This window comes from Candoia aspera, chromosome 3 (assembly GCF_035149785.1).
Source record: "Candoia aspera isolate rCanAsp1 chromosome 3, rCanAsp1.hap2, whole genome shotgun sequence".
NCBI classification, from domain to species: Eukaryota; Metazoa; Chordata; class Lepidosauria; order Squamata; family Boidae; genus Candoia; species Candoia aspera.
In genome coordinates, this window is record NC_086155.1 from 28,334,243 (window position 1) to 28,359,868 (window position 25,626).

At 37.2% G+C, this 25,626-nt stretch overlaps 1 protein-coding gene across 2 annotated transcripts; it reads right to left on the bottom strand.

Annotated features, from left to right (window-relative positions):
• Positions 1 to 650: 650 nt before the first annotated feature.
• IFT52 (intraflagellar transport 52) lies at positions 651 to 21,194 on the bottom strand. 2 transcript variants are annotated; one of them, XM_063297182.1, is made up of 14 exons: positions 20,913 to 21,194; positions 18,479 to 18,603; positions 17,297 to 17,384; positions 16,716 to 16,845; positions 15,574 to 15,649; positions 15,396 to 15,467; positions 15,105 to 15,231; positions 13,458 to 13,544; positions 12,815 to 12,883; positions 6,805 to 6,959; positions 5,760 to 5,847; positions 5,227 to 5,335; positions 3,286 to 3,431; positions 651 to 892 (listed from the first exon to the last, which is right to left on the bottom strand). In XM_063297182.1, the coding sequence occupies exons 1-14, from the start codon at positions 20,928 to 20,930 to the stop codon at positions 845 to 847; spliced, it is 1,338 nt and encodes a 445-aa protein (XP_063153252.1). In that variant the 5' UTR covers positions 20,931 to 21,194; the 3' UTR covers positions 651 to 844. The 2 variants fall into 2 exon arrangements, with proteins under 2 accessions (XP_063153252.1, XP_063153253.1); XM_063297183.1 differs by lacking the exon at positions 18,479 to 18,603 and having other exon boundaries at positions 657 to 892; positions 20,913 to 21,189.
• Between the last annotated feature and the right edge of the window lie 4,432 nt (positions 21,195 to 25,626).

Here is a 25,626-nt window from a genome sequence, read left to right on the forward strand (position 1 = left end):
GCTTTAATCAACTTAAGACACAACAGCTATTATAGCTATCTCTGCAGTTAAGCTACTGAAAAGCCTTTCTGATCAAGAATGGCTGAACAGACTTCCTCATCCAAAGCTGTACCTGAAGACAGGCCTTTGACATCCTAATTCATGGAACTCCATCTATGTTTCATATCTAGATGGAACAGTCTTGCAGTAGCAATCATCGCCACACAGTGCACTCAGCCACATGGTTTGTCTGGATTTGGTTTAATACAGTGTGACTTTAGGCAATGGTGTTTTAGTTAACAAAAATTGGTTAAAAGAAACCATGGCATAGCATGATGTGTGAATCCCAGGTATTGGTGCAGCAAACTCTCATACGTTTCTAAGGAATAGCAATGAAATGTGTAGTTGCTGGTTTATAATCTAGCCTGGTTGTTAATGCTTTACTCTGCATTAAGTGTAAGAGTAAAATCTATTAATTTTTTCCCCCCAGAGGCAGATATTGTAAGGCTTTATATGCAAATTGAGCAACTCTGTGGCAATTCACATTTTACTTACTATTTTTACATAAGTGGGTCTCATACATATTTATATTACTCAGAAGCATCTTTAGAAGACCAACTAATCAGAAGCAAGAATTTCAAGTTGTACAAATGATTTATTTAAAAAACACATTAAATATATATTTTATATATTAAAAAAAATCAAAATTACTGCCTCTAAGACGGGCTCTCATTCAAAATTTTAGAATATCTCCATATTTACAACATGGTGTAAGCTATAAAAAATTGGCAGATAAGTCAGTTATGTGCTTGTTCAGTAAATTATTCTTCTTCTGCCAAAAAGGATTATTTATGCTCAGAATTTTTCAGAAACCACCCTGGAATCCAGCTTCACTTGTATCAATATCATGTTCCTTTAAGAAGAGAAAAAGAAAAATATTAAAGCACATCACACATCATCCTAGACTCTCCATTTCCAGTTTTTAAATTTTTAAAGATATATTGTAAAATATTTTCTATTGACAAACTGACTTTAGTAAACAAGAGTATTTAGAGATACACCACCAATATTCAGCTCACCCTATTAACTACCTAACTTTGTGTCTGCCACTGTACTGCCTCTGAAATTCTGGATATTATCTTCCCTAGCCACATAAATCAATGTACACAGAACTACTCTGAATACTGCAGTATGACGTTTGCTTTTTAAAGAGAATAACCATCGTAAGGAGGTAGGTAGGGGACGCGGTGGCACTGCGGGTTAAACCGCTGAGCTGCTGATCGGAAGGTCGGCAGTTCGAAACCGCGCGGCGGGGTGAGCTCCCGTTGCTCGTCCCAGCTCCTGCTCACCTAGCAGTTCGAAAACATGCAAATGTGAGTAGATCAATAGGTACCGCTTCAGCGGGAAGGTAACGGCGTTCCGAGTCGTCATGCTGGCCACATGACCCGGAAGTGTCTATGACAACGCCGGCTCCAAGGCTTAGAAACGGAGATGAGCACCGCCCCCTAGAGTCGGATTCGACTGGACTTTACGTCAAGGGAAACCTTTACCTTTACCTAAGGAGGTAGGTAAAGGTTTCCCTTGACATTAAGTCCAGTCATGTCTGACTCTAGGGGGCGGTGCTCATCTCCATTTCAAAGCCGAGGAGCCGGCGTTTGTCCATAGACGCTTCTGTGGTCATGTGGCCGGCATGACTAAACGGAATGCCGTTACCTGCCCACGGAAGCGGTACCTATTAATCTTCTCACATTGGCATGTTTTCGAACTGCTAGGTTGGCAGGAGCTGGGACTAGCAACGGGAGCTCACCCCGTCACGCAGATTCGAACCGCCAACCTTCTGATCGGCAAGCTCAGCAGCTCAGCGGTTTAACCCGCAGCCACCGCATCCCACACATCATAAGGAGACCCTGGAGAAATTAGACACTTGATATTGCACTAGCTGTTTCAGGGCACATCACATAAAAATGCTGGTGCAGATTGTACTTTGTACAGTATACGGCTGCTTTCATAGCACCAAAGCTACATTATGCTCAGTTGCAAGACACCTCAAGAAAACAACTTGAAATATTCTGAGCTAACCAGCCCTAAATAACAAACCTGAATTAACAAGGATTAAGAGATTAGGAGTATTCCCAAATCATCTTTTAAGAGCTAACCTTGGTGCAGGATAACACTGTGTTCAACAAGAGTAAAATCTAATCAGCTTGTTTCAATTTATTCATAAAAACAACAGTATGATTTATGTACTAGACTTAGATCTAAAATTTGAAAAGGAAGAAGTACACAGACTCAGTCTATGTGGGAGCATCACCTAAGTTCAGTATATGCAACTTCCTTTGGGCCAAGAACCACATGCCTTTAAATGGTATCTTGGGAGCTGCACTACAAAAAGAAGCAAGGCCACATACAATGATTTGAAAAATCAGCAAAAAATAGAATATATTTTAACTCCTACTTACTCAGTGATCCCCATCCCTGCACATCTTCCAATTAAGGGTTAAATGAAGCACGAAATCTCATAGACATACTCCCCTATATATACACATACACATCTCATATATGGGGGTAGGGGGGAGTTTGTCAATACTGGATAACAGAACTTAAATGAGATTGATCATGTTGACCCACTGGCCACAAGTCATAGATCTAGATCACAGATAATTGTTTTATAGAAGCCAGACTGCAGAATCATCTTACCTTAAAAAAATTCTACCTGAAGTATTATATCAATACTCTTAATTTAAAAGCAAAATGTATGATTTATTTCATTATGCTACTTCCAAAGCAGCACTCTGAGATCAAGAAGATATCCACTTTCCCAGGAATCTAATTTTGTATTTTCCTATACAGGTAGTTCTTGCTTAATGATGTTAATTGGGACTGGAAACTCCATCTTAAGTAAAAAAAAACAAAAAACACTTGACTGCGTCACTTAGCAATGGCAGTTTTGGTAGTCCCAATTGCTGTTGTTAAGTGAGAACCGTGTAGGTCATGTGACCATGACTTGCAACTTCTTGCCAGCTTCCCTATTGACTTTGCTTGTCTGAAGTCAGCAGAGAAGGTCACAAATTGCAATCACATGACCACAGGATGCTGCAACATCGTAACTGTGAGCCAGGCACCAAGCGCCCAGATTGCAATCACATGACCGTGAGGATGTGACAGCCATAAGTATGAGGACTGGCTGTAACTACTACTCATTCAGCACCATTGTAAGTTTGAATGGACTCTTAACAAGTGGTCATTAAGTGAAGACTACCTGTAAAACCATTAGACATAGCTGGAAGGAAAATGTTCAGTAATTACTTGATTTAGCTTCTTGAACTCCACCACTTGAAAGAAAATATGTTCTAGTATATGCTTGGCATCTTGCTGTTCCTTTGGCAGTTTATTAGTTACCCCTAGGATATCGCCACATTTTCTGACGTAGAATTCCAGATCATCTTCAGTACCTAATAAAATAAAAAGAAACATGACTACACATAGATGCAAATATTATTTGGAGCCACGATACCTATTTATGTAAAGAATTTATAATATCTCGTCTTCTAAAGAGCATAGGAAAAGTAGTGTGAAAGATCTGATTTAATAACTGAGAGAAAACATTGCCATACTTGTATGTGAAAGAGATAATTAATACATTCATCAACTGTGTTTAATTTTCATTGAAAACATTAATAAATGCTAGCTGTCATTCCATCCAATGTTCACACATTTGTTGCTTTGAGCAACAGGTCTACTTATAAACAATAATAATTGGTAAATTGAAATTGCTATTGCAGTTTCTGGCTGAAAGGCATTCTGAAAGGATGAAAAACAAATGAGGTTTTATAAAATTCAATAAAGCCTAAATTATTATCTTATATATTTCATCTATTTTCCACCACTCTTATAATTTATGGACTTTGCTATAACGACAAATTATTAAATATTTTACAACCATTAATTAACTGACAGCAACATCAACGATCTCCCATATTTTGCATATATAACTATTTTTAAAACTAACTGCTTATGAGTTTGCTCAACAAATTCATTTGTACAACTGAAAAATAAACCACAGGATCTAATTGAATGTCATAATGAAATATATTTTCTTCTGTTGTATTCATTACATGCCAGTAAAACCAGGCATTTTCACATATGATAGATGATCTCTGTTTGTTTCTAACACATTGGATAATTTAATTTTGTTTATAAACACTAAGTCATATGCTGTCTTAACCTTATATGAGTTTTCATTATTACAGAAATATTGTTCCAATGTTCTATAGCCATTTAGTCATGTAGTGTCTCATTATTCCACTACTTTCATATTTTAAAAGCAATTAATAACCAAAAATTATTCAGTGACAAAGAACAGGTAGATTTAATTCAAACAAAATAATTATTTTTAAAATCTGGAGAGTTGTAGTGCAGATATAGTTAAGTTTAAAAATGAATTAAAATGTATGCCTTAAAAATAACACAGTTAAGATTTAATAGAAGTCTTGATAGATGTTAAGAAATTATGTGAATCAATTAGAAATCACTTCGCTAGAGATTTAAAACTTAGGATTGAAATCATGAAGAAGGCAGTTTCTTTAAATCAAAGGCCAGTATGAGATGGTACACTGACTGCAATAACAGATGTACCGCCCACAAATACTTCACATTTCTCTTCAATAGGTGATCTAGTTACAATGCTTCTGCTCATCTTAAAAAGCCTAAAGTGGTCTAACAATCCTGTTGATCTACCTGAAAGCAGAGATAACAGAGAGATTTCCATGTCTCAGTTTATGGGAAAAAAAGTCTTCTCTGCTGATCAAGAATTTATGGTTTTGTTCATCATGCTTTCTTCTCCAACTGCAACATTTTCAAAATGGTTTTTTTTTGTATCAAATATAGTACACCTGGTAATCCTAAAATAAATGGGTCCATTCCATCACTTTTATCAAGAAAAAATCCACTACAATGCAGTCACTGAGATTGAGCTTTAAATCAATTTATGGTAGACAGAAGTTCAAAACTTACTTCACCAGACATGGAGAAATTGTTATTTGGATATATTTGTGCAACCCCCCCCACCCGCAGTATTCACTATTCATACATTAATACTTCTAGAGAATATAATAGAAAATTACAGATCCAAATTTCACCAACTTAGTTTGAAATCATAGCCCATTGTGGAGGATTTAAGTTGCTGGAGTACTTACCCACCCCACAAATTAGCTTAGCAACCTCACTCCAAATGTTTGGACTACTCACATTTGTTTGTTATTTGGGCAAGACGAGCTTTCTCAGAAGAAAAGGTTTCATCCAAGTCAAACAAGTCCAGGCTGGGAGGAGGTAACTCTCTGAAGGCTGGTGGAAAAACCTAATAGCAAAAAGGTGAAGCAAACATGTGATTTGTCCTTATTTATTCAAAAAGGAATATTGGTATAGATACTAGTCAAACCATTTTAACCTTGGTATTTACTTATACCATATGCATCTGAGAAAGCAATTAGCTGTTCTGTTTATAACCTATTCATAATCTCTATTTCTGTTACCCTTTGTCTCAAGTTTTAGCCTTTCCCACAAACGCTCTGCTTGATTCACCTTTACTACAGGTATTCCAATGTCTTATGATGTGCTTCGGATCCAACCTTTGTAATACTCATCTCTTAATTTTACTGATATACACTGGCTACTAAATTATTTGTTTACCTATGGATCAACTCTTATATCCAGAAACAAAATACTACAATAAAATAAGCATGTAGAGAAAACAAGTAAGAACAAATGACACTGTTACTCACTGCTGGCTGGAGTGCAGGTAAAGGTGTTTCAAACTGTGGCTGAATTAGCTGAAGTGGTTCATATTTCACATTCAGCTGTTCATAAGATCTGTAGAATAAAGTTAGCTTACATAATTTGATAATAAATGTAAAACATCTAATCGACAATACAGTACATATATAATTGACAATACGGTACATAAACATTATTACTGAAGGTGCACTCCTAAACAACTATTAGGGAATAAGTTCTACAGAACTGAATAGGGGCAACTTCAAAGTAACTCTGCTTAGGACTACACTGTCAGATAATCCAGTGTACTTCACAGAAGGTTAATATTTTGATCCTTGCAATTCAAAGTATTCCTAAAATACTTATATTCTTATACAAACATAGAAACTTATATATAATCTGAGCAGTGAAATGCTATTGGTCAATAAGGAAAAGGTGTTATATATTAAGGCCACAGTCAAGAACTAATAACCCTTAGAACAAATATGTTAGCAAGCAACTGGCTTATGTATCACCAATGGGAACTTTTGCTTAAAAAAAATACAACTAGTTCTGCGGCAGATGTATAAATAGAGAAGAGACTGCTGTGCTACTTGCTGCACTGAAGAGAAATGGGTATCAGTTCCAGAAGAACCATAGTTCCAGAACTCTTTCTCACAACCCTGCTGGGAAACACAACCTTCGGCGTAGAGGAGGCAAAGATAGATATTTTCCTGGCCACATCCCATTATTATTTGCTGCTGCTTCTGGATCTGGGATGATATAATCTTAAAAAATTCTGGTGCACACATGGAAGTCCATTAGCTTATTTGCTTGCTTTTTTGAGTTTTCTATATATTACTACAATTTTTATTATTGCCACCTATCCAAAATAGATTGCAATTATCTAAACATTGTAGATTAATTTTAGATTTCTATGACAATGCATACAATATTTAAATCCAAACATCTTACGATTAATGTTCAATCTAAAATGTAAGGAGTATAATTTGTTATTGTGTTTTAAAAAACAAGATTTTATTTTGAGAATAATAGATACTCTCAGATACTGACTTAATAATTTTGGGAAGTGCTGTAGTATCCAGTTGATAAATAGACATGTCAAAGAGTGTTGTAAAGTCCCGTGGATTCTCATCTCCCTCCTGCAAGCAAACCCGTAGTCGTTCTGACAAAATGGCTATATCAGGAAGCATTGTATAATCAGAAATCTGAAAAAAAACAAAGAGCAAAGTAACAGTGGTATTTTAAAAAATGAGCATGGCTACTAAGATATGTAAATATATAATAACTGTATTTTAATTACTAGCCAAGATACTATAACTCAGCAGTGTAATTCAAATCCAGTTTGTTCCATCTTCTGACTATGAGCAAATACATCTCCTAATACAAATGTTTTGAATAATAAACTGTGATTTGAATAGCAAAATATTTCGGTCATAATATACTAATGTTAACACTGATTATGAAATTGTTTTATTTTTTATTGTAAAATCCATCTTGGAAGGGTGCTAGTTGAAGGAATGCACTGAACATTAATTGAGATAAAGCACAATCATACCTTTTGCCAGAACAAATAAAGCTTTTTACTGAAAATCTGCTTCAGCAAAGGATCGTTACCTTGTTGTAGTGCTGGAGCTTGAGCACCTCAATGATGCCATGAGCTAAACCGTGAAGGGCCACCCAAGATGGGAAGGTCATGACAGAGAGGTCAGACTAAATGCGATCCCTGGGGAAGGTAATGGCAACCCACCCCAGTATTCTTGCCGTGAAAACTAAATGGATCAGTACAACCAGAGATATGTCGGTATACCATCGGAAGATGAGACCCCCAGGTCGGAAGATGGTCAAAATGCTACTGGGGAGGAACAGAGGATGAGCTCAACTAGCCCCAGACGTGATGACGCAGCTAGCTCAAAGCCGAAAGGACGGCTAGCGGCCGACGGTGCTGGTGGTGAACGGCGAATCCGATGTTCTAAGGATCAACACACCATTGGAACCTGGAATGTAAGATCTATGAGCCAGGGCAAATTGGATGTGGTTATTGGTGAGATGTCAAGATTAAAGATAGACATTCTGGGCGTCAGTGAACTGAAATGGACTGGAATGGGCCACTTCACATCAAATGACCACCAGATCTACTACTGCGGACAAGAGGACCACAGAAGAAATGGAGTAGCCTTCATAATTAATAGTAAAGTGGCTAAAGCAGTGCTTGGATACAACCCAAAAAACGACAGAATGATCTCAATTCGAATTCAGGGCAAGCCATCTAACATCACAGTGATCCAAATATACGCCCCAACCACAAATGCTGAAGAAGCTGAAGTAGAGCAGTTCTATGAGGATCTGCAGCACCTACTGGACAACACGCCTAAAAGAGATGTTATTTTCATCACGGGAGACTGGAATGCTAAGGTGGGCAGTCAAATGACACCTCAAATTACAGGTAAGTATGGCCTGGGAGAACAAAATGAAGCAGGACATAGGCTGATAGAATTTTGCCAAGACAATTCGCTCTGCATAACAAACACTCTCTTCCAACAACCTAAGAGACGGCTTTATACATGGACTTCACCAGATGGACAACACCGAAATCAGATTGATTACATCCTTTGCAGCCAAAGGTGGCGGACATCTGTACAGTCGGTAAAAACAAGGCCTGGAGCTGACTGTAGTTCAGATCACGAACTTCTTCTTGCACAATTTAGGATCAGACTCAAGAGATTACGGAAGACCCACAGATCAGCTAGATATGAGCTCACTAATATTCCTAAGGAATATGCAGTGGAGGTGAGGAATCGATTTAAGGGACTGGACTTAGTAGATAGGGTCCCGGAAGAATTATGGACAGAAGTTGGCAGCATTGTTCAGGAGGCGGCAACAAAATACATCCCAAAGAAAGAGAAAACCAAGAAGGCAAAATGGCTGTCTGCTGAGACACTAGAAGTAGCCCAAGAAAGAAGGAAAGCAAAAGGCAACAGTGATAGGGGGAGATATGCCCAATTAAATGCAAAATTCCAGAGGTTAGCCAGAAGAGATAAGGAATTATTTTTAAACAAGCAATGCGCGGAAGTGGAAGATGACAATAGAATAGGAAGGACAAGAGACCTCTTCCAGAAAATTAGAAACATTGGAGGTAAATTCCAGGCAAAAATGGGTATGATCAAAAACAAAGATGGCAAGGACCTAACAGAAGAAGAAGAGATCAAGAAAAGGTGGCAAGAATATACAGAAGACCTGTATAGGAAGGATAACAATATCGGGGATAGCTTTGACGGTGTGGTCAGTGAGCTAGAGCCAGACATCCTGAAGAGTGAGGTTGAGTGGGCCTTAAGAAGCATTGCTAATAACAAGGCAGCAGGAGACGACGGCATCCCAGCTGAACTGTTCAAAATCTTGCAAGATGATGCTGTCAAGGTAATGCATGCTATATGCCAGCAAATTTGGAAAACACAAGAATGGCCATCAGATTGGAAAAAATCAACTTATATCCCCATACCAAAAAAGGGAAACACTAAAGAATGTTCAAACTATCGAACAGTGGCACTCATTTCACATGCCAGTAAGGTAATGCTCAAGATCCTGCAAGGTAGACTTCAGCAATTCATGGAGCGAGAATTGCCAGATGTACAAGCTGGGTTTAGAAAAGGCAGAGGAACTAGAGACCAAATTGCCAATATCCGCTGGATAATGGAAAAAGCCAGGGAGTTTCAGAAAAACATCTATTTCTGTTTTATTGACTATTCTAAAGCCTTTGACTGTGTGGACCATAACAAATTGTGGCAAGTTCTTAGCGGTATGGGGATACCAAGTCATCTTGTCTGCCTCCTGAAGAATCTGTATAACGACCAAGTAGCAACAGTAAGAACAGACCACGGAACAACGGACTGGTTTAAGATTGGGAAAGGAGTACAGCAGGGCTGTATACTCTCACCCTACCTATTCAACTTGTATGCAGAACACATCATGCGACAAGCTGGGCTTGAGGAATCCAAGGCTGGAGTTAAAATCTCTGGAAGAAACATTAACAATCTCAGATATGCAGATGATACCACTTTGATGGCTGAAAGCGAAGAGGAACTGAGGAGCCTTATGATGAAGGTGAAAGAAGAAAGTGCAAAAGCTGGCTTGCAGCTAAACCTCAAAAAAACCAAGATTATGGCAACCAGCTTGATTGATAACTGGCAAATAGAGGGAGAAAATGTAGAAGCAGTGAAAGACTTTGTATTCCTAGGTGCAAAGATTACTGCAGATGCTGACTGCAGTCAGGAAATCAGAAGACGCTTAATCCTTGGGAGAAGAGCAATGACAAATCTCGATAAAATAGTTAAGAGCAGAGACATCACACTGACAACAAAGGTCCGCATAGTTAAAGCAATGGTGTTCCCTGTAGTAACATATGGCTGCGAGAGCTGGACCATAAGGAAGGCTGAGAGAAGGAAGATCGATGCTTTTGAACTGTGGTGTTGGAGGAAAATTCTGAGAGTGCCTTGGACTGCAAGAAGATCCAACCAGTCCATCCTCCAGGAAATAAAGCCAGACTGCTCACTTGAGGGAATGATATTAAAGGCAAAACTGAAATACTTTGGCCACATAATGAGAAGACAGGACACCCTGGAGAAGATGCTGATGCTAGGGAGAGTGGAAGGCAAAAGGAAGAGGGGCCGACCAAGGGCAAGATGGATGGATGATATTCTAGAGGTGACGGACTCGTCCCTGGGGGAGCTGGGGGTGTTGACGACCGACAGGAAGCTCTGGCGTGAGCTGGTCCATGAAGTCACGAAGAGTCGGAAGCGACTAAACGAATAAACAACAAACTGAAAATCTGACAGGTTGTTTTTAATCAGGCTTAAAACTTTTATGAATCTGAGAATACATTTTCAATATAATCTAAACTAGCTCAAACATCATAACAAAATATTGAAACTTTGGCCATGGTAATTATACCATTTCAATAGAGAGTGGCATGATTCTCCCAACTATGAAAGCTTTGAAGCTATCAAAATATATTGCTCCTATTTGAAGTATAAAAATAGGAAAGGACATACATGTGATTCAAAATTCCATTTTGAAGCATATTTTTGCCCTTTTAAGTATAGCTAAAGCTTGGTCAGAACAAAAATAGGTCTCCATTGTATTTCATGAAGTAATGCTGTACAAGGAAAGACAAAATACAGGGATTAGCGTCTCCATTCAGAGACTTACATGGGGAAAAAACACAAGATTCTTGGGATGCTTTAATGCAACTGTCTTTAGATGTGTTCTTAATTAAGAGAAAATGTACTTTTTGAACAACCAAAGAAGTGGCTAATGTTCTAGTAGTCTACTATCTGGCAATTTGCCCTGATTGCATAATCTTAGCAGATTTATTTCATTATTGTTTAAATTTTCAGATATATCCTGGCCCCAACAATTACTTACAAACCTTTTGGTTAAAACATTAAGGGTGGCTGATATCAACAATGCATAATGCATGCAGATTGATGAAAAACTGTTTTTTTAAAGACTTAGAATTGTACCAGAAAAGAAATCACCTCTGTGTATAATACGTTGCTGAGTACTGCTGAGGAGAAATGCTTGAAATCAACTATTCTAAAACAAAGGTCATGGTTTTTGCAATTAAACAATAATTCAATAGAACAAGTTAAGTCATTCAAGTACTTAAGCAATCGTAAATCCCATGCCAATTACGTTATCCTAAATGACAAAAATCAGCCTCAGATCTCCAACTCTTTCATTTCTTCAAAGAAACTCAATTTGTATCTGATAAAAAAAAATTAAGCACTGCAAAGTCCATGCTGAACCTCTCTATGGAGCTCAGTTGGGCCCATATAGGTCATTCTCTCCCCTCAAAAAAGGTACAGTCCCAGTTTCTAAGCACCATCTTCCAAGCCTCCCACTGCATTCCTAGTATGGTGTCTAAAACTGAAACATCTATTTGGATGTTTTCTGACTGGCTTAAGTTACTCTTCTTTCCCATTGGTCTGGCTCCTGTAATTCTGGTTGAGAACTTTAATTCCTATTAGAGCCAGGCACTCTATCAGAAACTAAAACTCTTCGGGTTCTTAAGGCTCTGATGGGCTATGAATGAATATTATCCACTCTTAAGCAACATGCTCTGGATTTGGAGATACAAATGGGCCTGTCACCTTTGTCTAGAAATGTGTTCCTGAGCAGATCTACTCATCTATTCTGCCTAGCAAGGTACTTCAGCCAAATAACAGTCCCTACCCTAAATTCAGGAGATCATTTCCTTTGATCAGATTTAAAGCCCTCCCAACCGCTGTTATTGAGGGGAGGTACTGAAACATTTAATTTAGGTGGAGATTATATCCCTGCAGTGGAAGAACAATTCACATGCTGAATCATGTTCTTTTGTACTACTTCTGCTATGTTAATGCTTGGTAGAAGTTGCTATTTCCATTTCTAGTTAAACATCCAGGTCACTCTGACTCCTTTTACCTCCAGCTGTTATTATCAGATCAGTCTGACTCCATCTCACAGAATGTTGCTAAATGTTGCTCTACTGTCTGTACAATACGCCTCAGCATATTAAGCAGCTCTTAGAGACTCCTTGTTGATTCTGTTGATCACTTATTTTAGAGAATTATGGTTAGAGCTAAATGTAGGTATTTATCCAGCTAATCATCTATATCTAGCTATTATATCCCTATGTTCTTTTATTGGCCTTCAATATCTTCCTTTTATTTAGGAATTATATTTTTACCTGGAATTCATTTATACTGGTCTATAGCTATAATAAATTCTTATGGTTATGGTGCAAAAACTTTTTTTAAGGCTTGGAATTATACCAGAAAGGAAATCACATGTATGCACAATACGTACACTAATTTTTTTAATTGTAAGTTTAAATTTCAAATATTTATCTGAAAATAGAGAATTATATCTTGCTCCTTCAGACTTACTCCATTAATGACAAAAGTGAACTGTCATTTGTTACATGATGCCTTATCAATCTGTTTAATTTTCTTAATATTTTATAACAACTTATGGTTTGTGCAGTAAAGCTTATGCACATCAACACATACACACATACACTTACTTCTGGATCTTCAGCATCTATCTGATTTAAGTGAATGTCGTTTGTTGTAAGCCATTGGAAAAGTACATCCTAAGAAACCACAGAACTCTGTTATGTTTGTGAAACATTTAAATAAACAACATTAACATTAAAAACCTGGCCCCACAACTCAGCTACCTTATCCCCTTTATCTCTGTGAAAGTTTGATGACCTATAACAGGGTTTAAAACTCTTGTCATTGTATTAGTGAGTTAGTGTAGAGCCTAGTAATCAAGTATTAAGTGTTTAAAGTTACTTGAATTATCTGAAAAATATTCTATCTGCATATCCTCTCCTATTAAAGTAACTATAACTGTCAAGGAGCAAAGAAAAATGTGGTCTTCATGCATTTAACATGAAAATTGGCTGGCTTAGCATCAGTGTACCAAAAAGCAACAACAATACGGTCTAGTTTGATTGAAGCAATACATAAGTCCCATAAATGCATGCATGCATGCATGAACACATAAATAAATAAAGGTCTGAAGGAAAGGATAAAGCAGCAAATCTTTCTACTTGCATTGGTTTAAGTATGCTCATAATGATACATTAACTTTTAAGCTTAAGGAAAAAATTACCAACCTTTCATTTGAATGGTAGTATAACAAGATTAAATATGACTCACCACGATCTTGCTATTTTCTTCTTTTTCCAAATATTGGTCACTGAACATATGACAAGATCCCAATACTGCTAATTTGCCACCTTGATTCTATCAAAGAATAAATGTAGGAACAGCACATTTATGAATTATAGTTATCTAAGGGAACATCTAAAACATGCTATCTAGATTAATTCAATTTTAAAAGTCAGGTATTTTTTTTATAATACATTGGTACTATAAAAAGAGAAGCACTAATCAGCATAGAGATCTTAGCCCTTACACTGCTTAATGTGGTATTATCAAAACATTACAGATAGTCCTCAATTAACAACCACAATTGGGACTGGAATCTCGGTCATTGAGCGAAGCTGTCATTAAGCAAGACAGCAAACAACTGCTTCACTCAACGACTGCAATATTAGCACTCCTGGTTGCTGTCATTAAGCGATCTTGTGGGTTGAGCAGACAGAGTCCCAGGTAAGGAGTGTGGGGTGCCTCAGGCGGGTGGGGAGACCATGGGAGGCCTGGTGCAGGTTGTGCATGTGTCTCTCCCCATGCAGGGGCCGAGAATCCTGCTTGAATCTCGGCTCCCTCTCATCTCTGGGGGCCGTTTAAAGAGCTAAAGAGCTCTGTCCAAGCAGGCACAAGGATTTAGCTAAATCACTCATGCCTGCTTCCATGGAGCAGGAATCTCAAAGGATTTCACCTACCTCCACCCAGTGCTCCTTACCTTACCATGCTGCCTCCCCACTCAGGGGCTGAGAATCCTTCAGCAGGGAGCTCTTTAAACAGCCCCCAGAGACAAGAGGAAGTCCTCTTGGCAGGCAGCAGCAGCTTGCAACCTTCCCCCCGGCTTCCCCATTGACTTTCTGGAGAAGCCGGCATAGAAGATTGCAAACGGCGATTACACGATTGTGGGGCACTTGGCGACTAGTTGTAAGAGCAAGCAGGTTTCCCAGCACCCAGATTGTGATCATGTGACTGCAGGGGGGGTGCAACATTTTGAAGTGCTTTACAGGCCATAAACACCCTCTCTGAAGCTGTTGTAACTTTGACCGGATGTTAAGGAACTGGTCATTAAATGAGGACTACCTGTATTTTGTTGGCAAACAAGAAAGATTAATCAAGATTTATAGCACTATTTTTAAGTTTACTTTTCTTGAGCCAGTAAAAAATTTAACAGCATACACTACAGTTCCATATTTTGCTGTTCTTTCTAGCTGATCTGAGAAACAGTCAAAAGGTACAGCCCTAAAATAGGCACATTACAATTAAAAAACAAACAAACAAAGAACCCTCCAATACTCCCTTCAAACATATAATATGGCTCATGTGTGTAATACTGCAGCTCTCAGCCATGCCCCCACCCCCCAGTGTCTGTTTAATGACCTGGCAGACCACAAAGAGATGACATCTAGATCTAGAGACCAGGTTCAGATTTTAATAATAATGATAATTACTGTATTGTACTTTGTATTAAAGTGTTTTAAAAATAGCAGTAACTATTTCTAACAATTGCTAAACCAGGTGGGGAAGGGAATAGAGTAGTTGTTAATATCCTTTTGTTTGAAACCATGTCATACTATTTTCAAATGGAAAAATACAGAGGAAATCTTATTTTAGCGTAAAGAACTAAAGTTAGACAGAAGTTATGACTCAGTGATGTACCTTATAATGATAAAAAGCCAAGATGGGTCTATTAAGAGGAAAACAGACAGAGCCTGTAGACAGAACAGCCACTGCAGGTTTCATCACATTTAATGTAGCACCAAATGGATATACAAAAGTGAGGGCCCTAGAAAAAGATGCAAAGAATGTCATAACCAATTTTAAAATGTTACAGCATTGTACATTTCCAGATATAATATACTGTTACAATACGTCTCCGTAACACAGTATGTTTTCTCACTTAAAAAAAAAGATCCATAGCATATGCAATGTAGCATATAAGATACTTACTGTGAATCATTTCCACTGTTGTCTTCATCTATTATCCCCGTCACTGTTTTTCCTGCAGCTCTGCTGATTTCCCTTATTGGGGAAAATAAAAAATCAACTGAGATTAGTATTTTATAATACAGCATTGTTATTTAAATAAAATTTGCCTGCAACAACTTATTATCCACTAAGAACTTACCGATTTAAAACGCCATTGGACACCAAGGCTTCTTTAGGATGGAAATATTTATAATACACATTTCTTACCACAGAATCTTAAAAGAAAGAAAAACAAGTATTTACTGAAGCGCAATGCTTCAAGAAAGAGATTCCATTTCACGGTCATAATTAAAAGGAATATTTTCTAATGATGAATCTATGACCAGCAGTGCGTATATAACCCTAGCAAAAGTAAAAATAGCCAAGTCTTAATAAATGAGAGAGGTGCAGTGGCACAGGGACTCTTTTTAGTGACCCATCTTAATAGCTGTCTTCAGTTGCTTTCATGCTCTGTGCACTGCTATTGTACCAAACATACTACAGCTTGGCACATTATTCACTATAAACCAAGGTCCTTCTGTTATCTCACACTGGAGCATGTTTATGTATGGAAAGTGGAATGGGCTGCTGATATTTTAATATGCAGGGAGGTTATAGCACAAATGGAATAGCTGTAGCAAACAAAGGCAGTATGGCAGAAGATATTTAACTGAAAATCATACTTGCTCTCTGTCCAACTAGGGTTCAGGAGTGCAACCGTAACAAATATGACATATTCAGGTGTTAGCTTACCTAATATTTATTCCCTTATTTAATGCATTTGTTTATTGCTTCATATATCTATGGATCATTCATTCATTTCTAAAAGTTATCTCACTGCCTGAAGCCAGCCAGATTCTAGGCAGCTTACAGATATTGTTAAAAAAAATTGTGATTACAAAACATATACAATTAAGAAACAGCATCACAGTGGCATCTCTAAGTGGTTTATTACAAAATAAAAAATAGACAATAAATTAAAATAATATAAAACATTACAATGAAAAAGGCATGTATGGGGAAACAAAAACAAAACATAAAAGTCATGTAAAGATAGATATGTTCTTGTACAGGGTTATTTCCAAAATCAACAGACATTAAGAATAAAAGAGTTTGTTAAAGCTACAACCAAACAATGTCTTTCTTTCGCAGACTATTATTATTAGTCTGGATGTGAAAATATAAAAGATGTTGAAATGGATATTTAGCTGTAATTAGTTTTCTATTTTGAACTAAGAGTTTGAATACATTTTTAAAACTATAAAAGCAGTAATCCCTTTCTTATATCAGTTATTACTGTACCATTATTGACCATGATCCCGAACTCTTCTAATAAGAAGTTGATGTTGGTATCATAACGAGATTCACCACCTTCTCCCAGCATCACCAAGATATCCCCACCACTTTCTAGATACTTCTTCAGAACTTCAAACTGAGAAGGAAAAGAGGCAGAAAAAAACTAGTCCTATTGATAGAAGGTTGGATTCACATTTTTTTTCTTAGACATTACCCCTTGAAAATTAAGTCAGTCATACTACATGACTTGTAACATTTATATATTTGAATATTTGCAAAATCCCATTTCCCGTTTAAGAACATGTACTCTATTTTTAGTAAGAACATGATCAGATTCATCCTGCAACCTTACTATATTTTAAAAAGTGCAATAGGGATTTACAAGCTAACAAACAATCTGTTCCTTGACATACAGCAAAATTGTGTGAACTTCAGTTTTGCATGCCCTTTCTTCCCATTCTTTACCTTTCTGTTTCTCCACCAAAATATAAACCTTATTAACTATGAACATTTAAGTTCTTCTCAATATTTAAGATATAATTAACTCCAGGACAATAAACAGATAATGTATTAGCGCTACTACATACTTCAGCAGCTGTAAACTTTTCTCTGGGTCCTGCTGTAATCCACAGTTTTACTCCTGACAGTTTCTCTGAAGTGATTTCATCTTTTAAGCTAGGGACAATGAACAAGAAATATTATTCCACCATTTCAAAATCAGAAAACAAATGCAATCTATTTTAAGGAAAACCTTAAAATACAAGTCACGTAAGGAAGTCACATAAGGAAAGCATATAACCAACCATCATAGAATTGTGTTAAGTCACATGTTTATTGTCCCTAAACCAGCCTAGTTTATAAAACAATAAAACCTGGTTTAAGGATAGCTTACTATTCTAACTGATTTGAGTATAGTAAGTCATAACCACAGATTTGAATGTAACATTATATGTATCTATTTTGTTAATCTGTAGGTATGAACAGAAGACCCAAAGGAGGAATAAATAAGATTGTAAATAACAGGCTAAACCCTTAGTTTCATAAGCCTTAAAGTCATTTATATTTTTGTCCCCACTTGGAAAATGAGGATTCAGAACTGTTTCTTAAACATATATATCAGTTTCTAACATCACAATATTAAGAAGCAAATATTGCACTAGAATATATATTTTGTGGGGTTTTTTTTTTACATTTCAAAACTGGACAAAGGAATCAAGCTATTATTAAAATCCGAAATGTAAAATAATGTCCTGATTATGGAATAAAATTGAAAGGCTCAAGGGAATTTTATTACAGGACAACTAATGCATGGATGTGTTAAAATAGGCACTACTTCTACAATTATCCTCACTTTTTTTAGACTGAGGCTGAGATAATGTGAGTTTAATAATATGCATAATTTCTACACACACCCCTGCTGAGAGGAAGACTTTGCCTCCTATGCTCCCCAAGCATTTTTCTTCCTTCTTTACACTTTACCACAGGTCTAGAAATAAAGGTTGACTCATTTCTTCTTCTATTCCACTTTCCTATCTCATAAGAACTGATATGGGGGTAGAGTGGGTGTTGAGGCCCTGTCAGCTGTTTTTGTTATATTGTACATTTTCTGGATGTGCATGATTCTTTTTGCTGTTTTATGCCTCTTTCGTCTTTTAACTGTAAGTTGCCCAGAGTCATCCGGGGTCAAGAACCCTCTAAATTTAAAGAAATAAAATCTGAACGAATTATAGATTTCAAAAAAGACATAAAATACTGGGATTTCCACCTACCTCTGTATTTTCCAGTTACTACGAAGTTTTTTTTGTAAAATCCTATAACCACTGTTCATAGTAAAAATTTCCTTTTTGGAAGCATTGAAGATAATTATATTCCGAAGATCTCCCTCCATAATTACCTCAAAGATAAAGAAAAGAGTACAATCACATAAACAAAGGAACAGCAAACAAGTGCTATAAATATCAATTATTGTATTTTGTCCATAGCTTAATGTGCAGTATGGTATTTTTTTAAAAAATAACTGTTAAAATTTTATCTTTATAGCAATTCTAAAAAGAATATTATTAGCTACCCAGTCACGTACTTGAGATGTGGCCATATAAATTCAATAAACAAATAAAATTATGAGGGTGAAAATTGATCTAAAAGTCTCATTATAACAAATAGCAATTAACACTCATATTGTTTTCAATTATATTTCTTCCCTAAAAAAAGTATATTTATGTTAAGTATTCTTAAAGTCATGCTACTAAAGGAACCAAGTGTGCATATGATTTGAAAATGGCATCCTGGGAACTGGATATCCAAAATCCTAATGTTAGGGGTTCAATTTGAAATATATCCTTATTGCCCATTGAAATTTTCCCTGTTGAAGGGGGGGAGGTCAGAAAAAGAGGTGGGAAAAATCCTATTGCTATACAATTTACAGAAAATGAGTAATTCCGAATACCTGTTTGCTCTGTTCATAGCAAAAAGGTACCCCTCCAACTTCCTTTTAAGCAAACATAATGAAAAACCTTTAAATATCCCATTTTTTTCAGAAAGATTAATAGCACCAAATAATGAAAAAATATTTATTTAGTCATAGACAACTGTAATTAAATTATCTTCAAGGACAAAAATATATTATTAGAACACAGAGGGCATATCTACAAAACAGCTTCAAATAGTTTAATAGAATCTGAAGATTATAGCTGCAAGAAAGAAAACAGTAGGTTCTTTAATGTAATTCTCAGCATCTTCTCCAGATCACAATTCTTGGTGAGAAACTATGAATTATACTGTTATACAACTGCAAAATTTGTGCATGTAAATATACATTTGCAGCTAGAAAAATAAAAGGAATTGGTCAATCTATGCCTGCCATTGAGGAACAGAAATAAAGGCTGGTTTACACATAATTAGGGTTACCAGATGTACTGTAAAAGGAGGACTTCTCCTCTTCTCCTCTGTCTAACAGGCATAGCATTAAAAATCAAGCATTGTCCAGCTTTTTGAGTATCTACAAGCTATCTCTTCCTGTGCAGCTTTTCTCTGCAGCACAGAGCTTCCCTAATAAGTACTAACTGCAAGTTAAGAAGCTGCACTTGAAATTGATCAGTTAGGCACCAAAGGCTTTTGCCTCCTAACCAGCTTTAGCACATTCCTGCCATTGAAAAACTAGTCTTTCTGATGCTGGAAAAAATAATTTCATATTCATGTAGGCCTAAGTATTTTTTTTTTTTTTGCAGTTTTTCAATGTAATTTTTGTTGTGGATGCCAGGAAAGTTAAACAGTTGGTGTGTCCTCCTTTACCCCCCTTTGTCCTCCCTTCCAATTGCCTGTGTCCTCCTTTGCCTATTCAGATATCTGGTAATCTACACCTAATGCTAAGCCATAATGGGGCCTCTTTGCTTCTGCAAATCCACCCATTATAGCTTATTATCTGCAAACTAAACAATTATGGCTGTTCAATAAACCATGGTAAAAACTACTATTCTATATGAAAATTATATATGACTATTATATGACCACACAGAGGGAAAAACATTACCATGTTCTCTGTGGGTGAGTTCCTATGTTGCTAACCGGGAATGAGGGAGACGTTGAACACGCATACCTTCTACGGAACAGAATTGCCCAAAGACACCCCAAAGACAACTCGCTGAAGTTTTGCTCATCACACTGATATTAGAACCGAGGCTCCTTGCTAGGAAAGTGTAGCAACATATTCTCCATCAAGGGACTGATGAAAAAGATTTCCTCCTTTTACGCGTTGGGCAGGAAGAGGAGGCTCTTCGCATCTGCTTAAATCAGCAGTGGGGAATCTCCGGTTTCCCAAAAGTTGCTAAACTACCATTCCCAGCATCCTTTGTGATGCTGGTCCAGTTCCAGAGCAACAGTAGAAGGGCCATCAGTTTCCCAGCCGCACTTTAATCCCTCTGCAACGGTTAGGACTGGGAGCAATGAAGGGCCACCTTACACACACCCGGGGAAACCTCCTCTTTGAACCACCCTACCAAGGCACCAGATGCTTTGCACAGATCGTCTTCCAGCAAGTCCAAGCCCAAAGGAAGGGACTTTGAGCCCCCGCCCGAGGGAGCTGTACACATCCCAAGGCCAAGATGCAAGGACGGAAAACGAGCGTTTGAAGTGAGTCTGCAACGTATTACTAACACTTCCCCTCCGTATATGACATAGGGAGAGCCCGCAAGGAAATTCATTTACCTGAGGAGTCGCCACCATTTTCTTACGGTTTCTCGATTATCAAACCGCGGTGGCAGCAGCAACACACGGTAACTAAGGGCCGCTCCACCCTAGCAACGCGATTCTCTTTCTGCGCGTGCGCGGACGCGGTTTAGCTGGTGAAACTGCGGGGTGGGGAGAAGGGGAGACAGAAAGCGGGAGGTTTGATGATGTCTGATCCGGAGACGTCAGAGACTTGCTGACTGAGCGGCTGAAGAGGAAGACTTCGCCAGTGGAATCTTCCACTGTTGGAGGAAGGGGGAGCTTGCTGGACTCTGCCATCGCGAGAGGAGAGGGGAAATGTCTTCTTCGTCCCTGCCTTTGCACGAACAACCAGCAAAAAAAAAAAAAAACCCTCTAGAATTTCTATTAATTCTCCTAGCTTGTTTACCTGCAAAGCTATAGTCTGTTTAAGCTTTCTAAATAAGAGATATGTTCCATAACAAGAGTCAAGAGCTGTAAACCACTGGCCTGATTCCCCTATTCTATCAAGTTACTGGATTTGGGCTGCAAAATTCAGGTGACTATTAAATGGTAGGAAAAGAGTTTTCTGTATCTTTTGGCTACCATAAAGTGGATGTGCTGTATTTGTATATGTTGCTTAACCATGATTTATTGACTAAACCACAATTGGCTACATTCACACAAGATGCCATGCCATCAAGTATGATTTGTGTATGACGTGAACTGGATGCACATTGCACTAAGCCAAAAGGAAACAATCTCCTTATGGTTTAACATGTTGTAAGAACCAAGGCAGGTGAGTTTTTCAGGTCAGGGTGCAGAATTACAATTCATTTCAATGGCCATTCACAAATCTGCTAATCTGATTTTGTGAAATTTTCAGATCAAAAAAATACTGATTCCAGTGACCACTGAAAAGGACAACAATGTTTGGCTTATCGATTATTAGCTCTGGGTGTGCTTTTAGGGAAGGTGGCAGATACTTAACCTTGGTTGAAGTATTACAAATCACTGGAAGAATAAAAAAGTGATATTGGGAAAGAGAGACTTTAAAAGATGACAGAATTTGAAGTACTTATATAGAATCAAGACCACCTATTAAGTCCTATATACAAACTGTTATTAAAATATGACACAGAGCCAGAACAAATCAAAACGTGCATGATAAAATGGATGCAAAATTTTAAAGAAACAATGGTAACAGTGGGAGGAATTATGAAAAAAAATCAATAAAATTTACCCCAGGTTATAACTTAAGGGAAAATTGGTATAAAATGTTTTACAGATGGTACATAACTCCATCAACAATAAGATAAAATGTTGGAAATGTCATGATAAAGAAGGAACATTTTATCATATGTGGTGGCTATGTAAAAAAAAATCCATAATTCTTTCTTGGAAAGTTGGGACCCAACAATTGTTGAATAAACGGTTATTTCTCATGAGTGTTGTGCTCTGTTTGTCTAAATTTTCCACAACACAGAACCACTAGTGTGGTTGCCCAGTTGAACAAAGCCATGTCACCAGGAGTCAAGAGGATCTACAAGGAAGCTATATGCTCTTTACGCTCTTTCAAATTATTAGCTATTTATCAATCACATTAAATGTCAAGAATCATACTGCCCTTTATAGATTTGTGTGTGTGTGTAAATATTGGTCATGCTGGTGGTCTGATAGAAATATTCCAATACAATATATCTGAAGGCACAGATAAAGGCTGACTGATTCCAACTCTGCAGTTCTGAAACTAGATTTTGTTTTTTGCAAATCTATATTAGATTCACATAATAGGCCAAGCCATGATGTGGTTTGTTTTGATATAGCATGTAGTGAAAAACCACCTATTAAAGTTTGTAAACCATGGTTGATAGCTTACCATGTTTTGTGAATCATTCATTTCTGAACTGTTCAGTTAAGCTCATTATTTACCATAGTTTAATGGTCTTTTACTTCCAAATTATCAGTACAAATCTGATTAATAATTTTCCAGCTTTTATTCCTGTGAAGGATAAATAATACATAGGGTCACTGACAGAATATTTACCTTTGCTAGACCTTATTTAAAGAGAATCCAATTAAATTGCTCTGATTCTTGAATTCTAGTCAGTATTTAAAGATATTGTCAGTCTTCCGTAATCTGGTGCCTTATAGTAGGATTAACCATACTGGTTAGAAGTTCTACAAGTTCAGATCCTGACATAACTGAAGGACTATGGGTTGGTGAAGGTTGATAAATTATAAAAATCCACCATGGTAAGACACACATGTCAGGGCAGAAAGGTTTCTGTTGGATATCTCATATTAATGTTTCTACCAGGCATATTTTAAAATGGGCATACAGGTAGTCCTCATTTAACAACACTAATTGGGACTGGAAACTATCGTTATGCAATATGGTCATGTCATGAGTACTGATGGTGAGCAGGAGGGGGCCCCTATCCAGGGGGGAAAACGCATGCGTAGTACTGAGGAGTTAAGCAGCCATTCAAAGAGACACAGATCAGACCCGCCTTAGCCTTTGGGGTTTATCTGTCTGGGTTTTTCCCACGCTTCTTCAGTTTGTTAGGATTTTCTGTCTAATGTAGCAGTAATAAAACACTAGAGACCTATTCCTTGTCTCAGCGTGGTTCCTGACTGTTAGGACAGGTCATAAGTCAAAAATCACATGACCACGCCACTTAGCGATGGCAGTTATGGCAGTCCCTGTTGCCATCATTAAATGAGGACTGCATGAGTCGTTAAGTAAGGACCTCACATGACTGCAACTTCCTGCCAGCTTTCCTGCTGACTTTGCTTGTGGGAAGCTAGCAGGGAAGGTTGCAAATTGCAATCATGTGGCCACGGGACACCGATGGCTTAAGTATGAGGTCAGGTCATTACTACTCATTCCGTGATGTCACAAGTTTGAATGGTCACTGAACGAGTGGTCGTTAAACAAGGATCAATTAAAAGAAAAACAAGATAAGACATTTCATTGTTTTTTATGGATACAAATTAGCATTGATTAGGCAAGAAAGAGTTCTCCGTATATGTAAAATATATTACACTATTTATTATGTCTTAAACATTTTACCATAATAAAAAAGTGGGAGTGGTAAGACATTCTACAATTACCATAATATAGCAGTGAAATGCAGAACTCAGGAGAGACTGTCATATGAGCCAATCCAGTGCTTCTATCAAACTTGATGATAAAGGCAAAGGGGGGCATTTCTCTATACATAGTTGAACAGTATTTTTCAAGGGTTAAGTAGAGACCAGAGTTGTTATGTGTGTTAATCAAGTACACAAATGCAAGAATGACTGTCATAACCAGCGGATGGTTTGTGCATTGGCATTGTCTTCACCTCTTGCATTTCATTTTTTTAAAAAGTCCCATTTTATTATTCCTTCTCACACTCACAGCTTCATTCACTCACTCACACACACTCATAGGCTGGGTTCATTCTTTTCACTAAACCAGTATGTGAATTGCTGTATTTGGCATAACATCATGTATGAATCTAACCATGATGGTTTGTAAACTTTGGTTTATGGCTTAGCACAAGGTCTGAATCCAGTCACTGTGAGTTTTTGAACAGACTACAATCTAAAAAAATCCCCATGGCTTTAATACAAGTACTCTTTCTAAGCGTCACCATGTATCTGGTGGAGTGGACAGTAGCCTTAAAAAGTTTATACTGTAATATATTGTCTGTCTTTAAAGCACTACATTATTTCTTTTCTACTTACTGGACCATTAGCCATTCTCCAAATGCTTCAATACTGATGTTTTTGAAACTCTAATCTATGCTAAATCTAAGCACAGGTTGTTAAAAAAAATGTTAAGCAAGTACAAAGCTACAAAAGTCTTTGTAGTTCATACTCCTTGTAACCAAGTTTGCCATTCCATCAGACCTTTTCCTGAACATTTTAGCTTCTGTATTTTTCTTCTTATACCTAGTAGAGGTCTATTCTAGCCAACTCTGGTTCTGCTTATGTAGTTTATCAGAATAGTGTGTTTTGCCTTCAGCTGGTAGTAAGAAATTGTTTTTAGAAGTAGCTTGTTGTTTTGTTCAAGATCTTGCCTATTCAAGTAGTTATGTTTTGTGGGAAGAACTATTCACAGTCTAAAATTTTTAAGAGGAATGCATAATTTGAAATTATTTAATGTGGCACAGAATGGCTGAAAACAACCTGACATAGGTCATTTGTTCTAAATCTAAAAAAATGAGGCTGCATACTGTATTGGCATAACAGTACTGGATGGGAACAATAACATTCCTTTTTATTCATAAAAATCACCTGGTCAACTTTGCCTGTGCTTGAAAGCTAAGCACAGTTAGGCTTAGTACTTAGATAGGAGACACCTGGAAGTCCCAGGATTATAAGCTACACTGGGAAGTAAAAAGACAACAACAAAATATCCTGGGAAAAGAGGACAAAACATTTGCATATTGTTGCCAAGAAAATGATACGGTGTGTCTGTAAAATTCTAACCTGAGACTTTACTTTTACCTACTCATTAATACAATTTTGGGTTTAACAGATTTATTTAGGCAGTTTGTTTTTCTTTATGAGTTCTTAAAAATAAAATCCATTTGCCTCTTTTGGATCTGTGCTGTTAAGAGGTAGTTATTACCAGACTTTAACTTCCAGATACAGGAACAAATAAACAAGGTTATTAAAAATACTGTATAAGCAGAGATCATTGGAAATATTTCCAAGATAAAGCAACAAGACCTTGACTCTA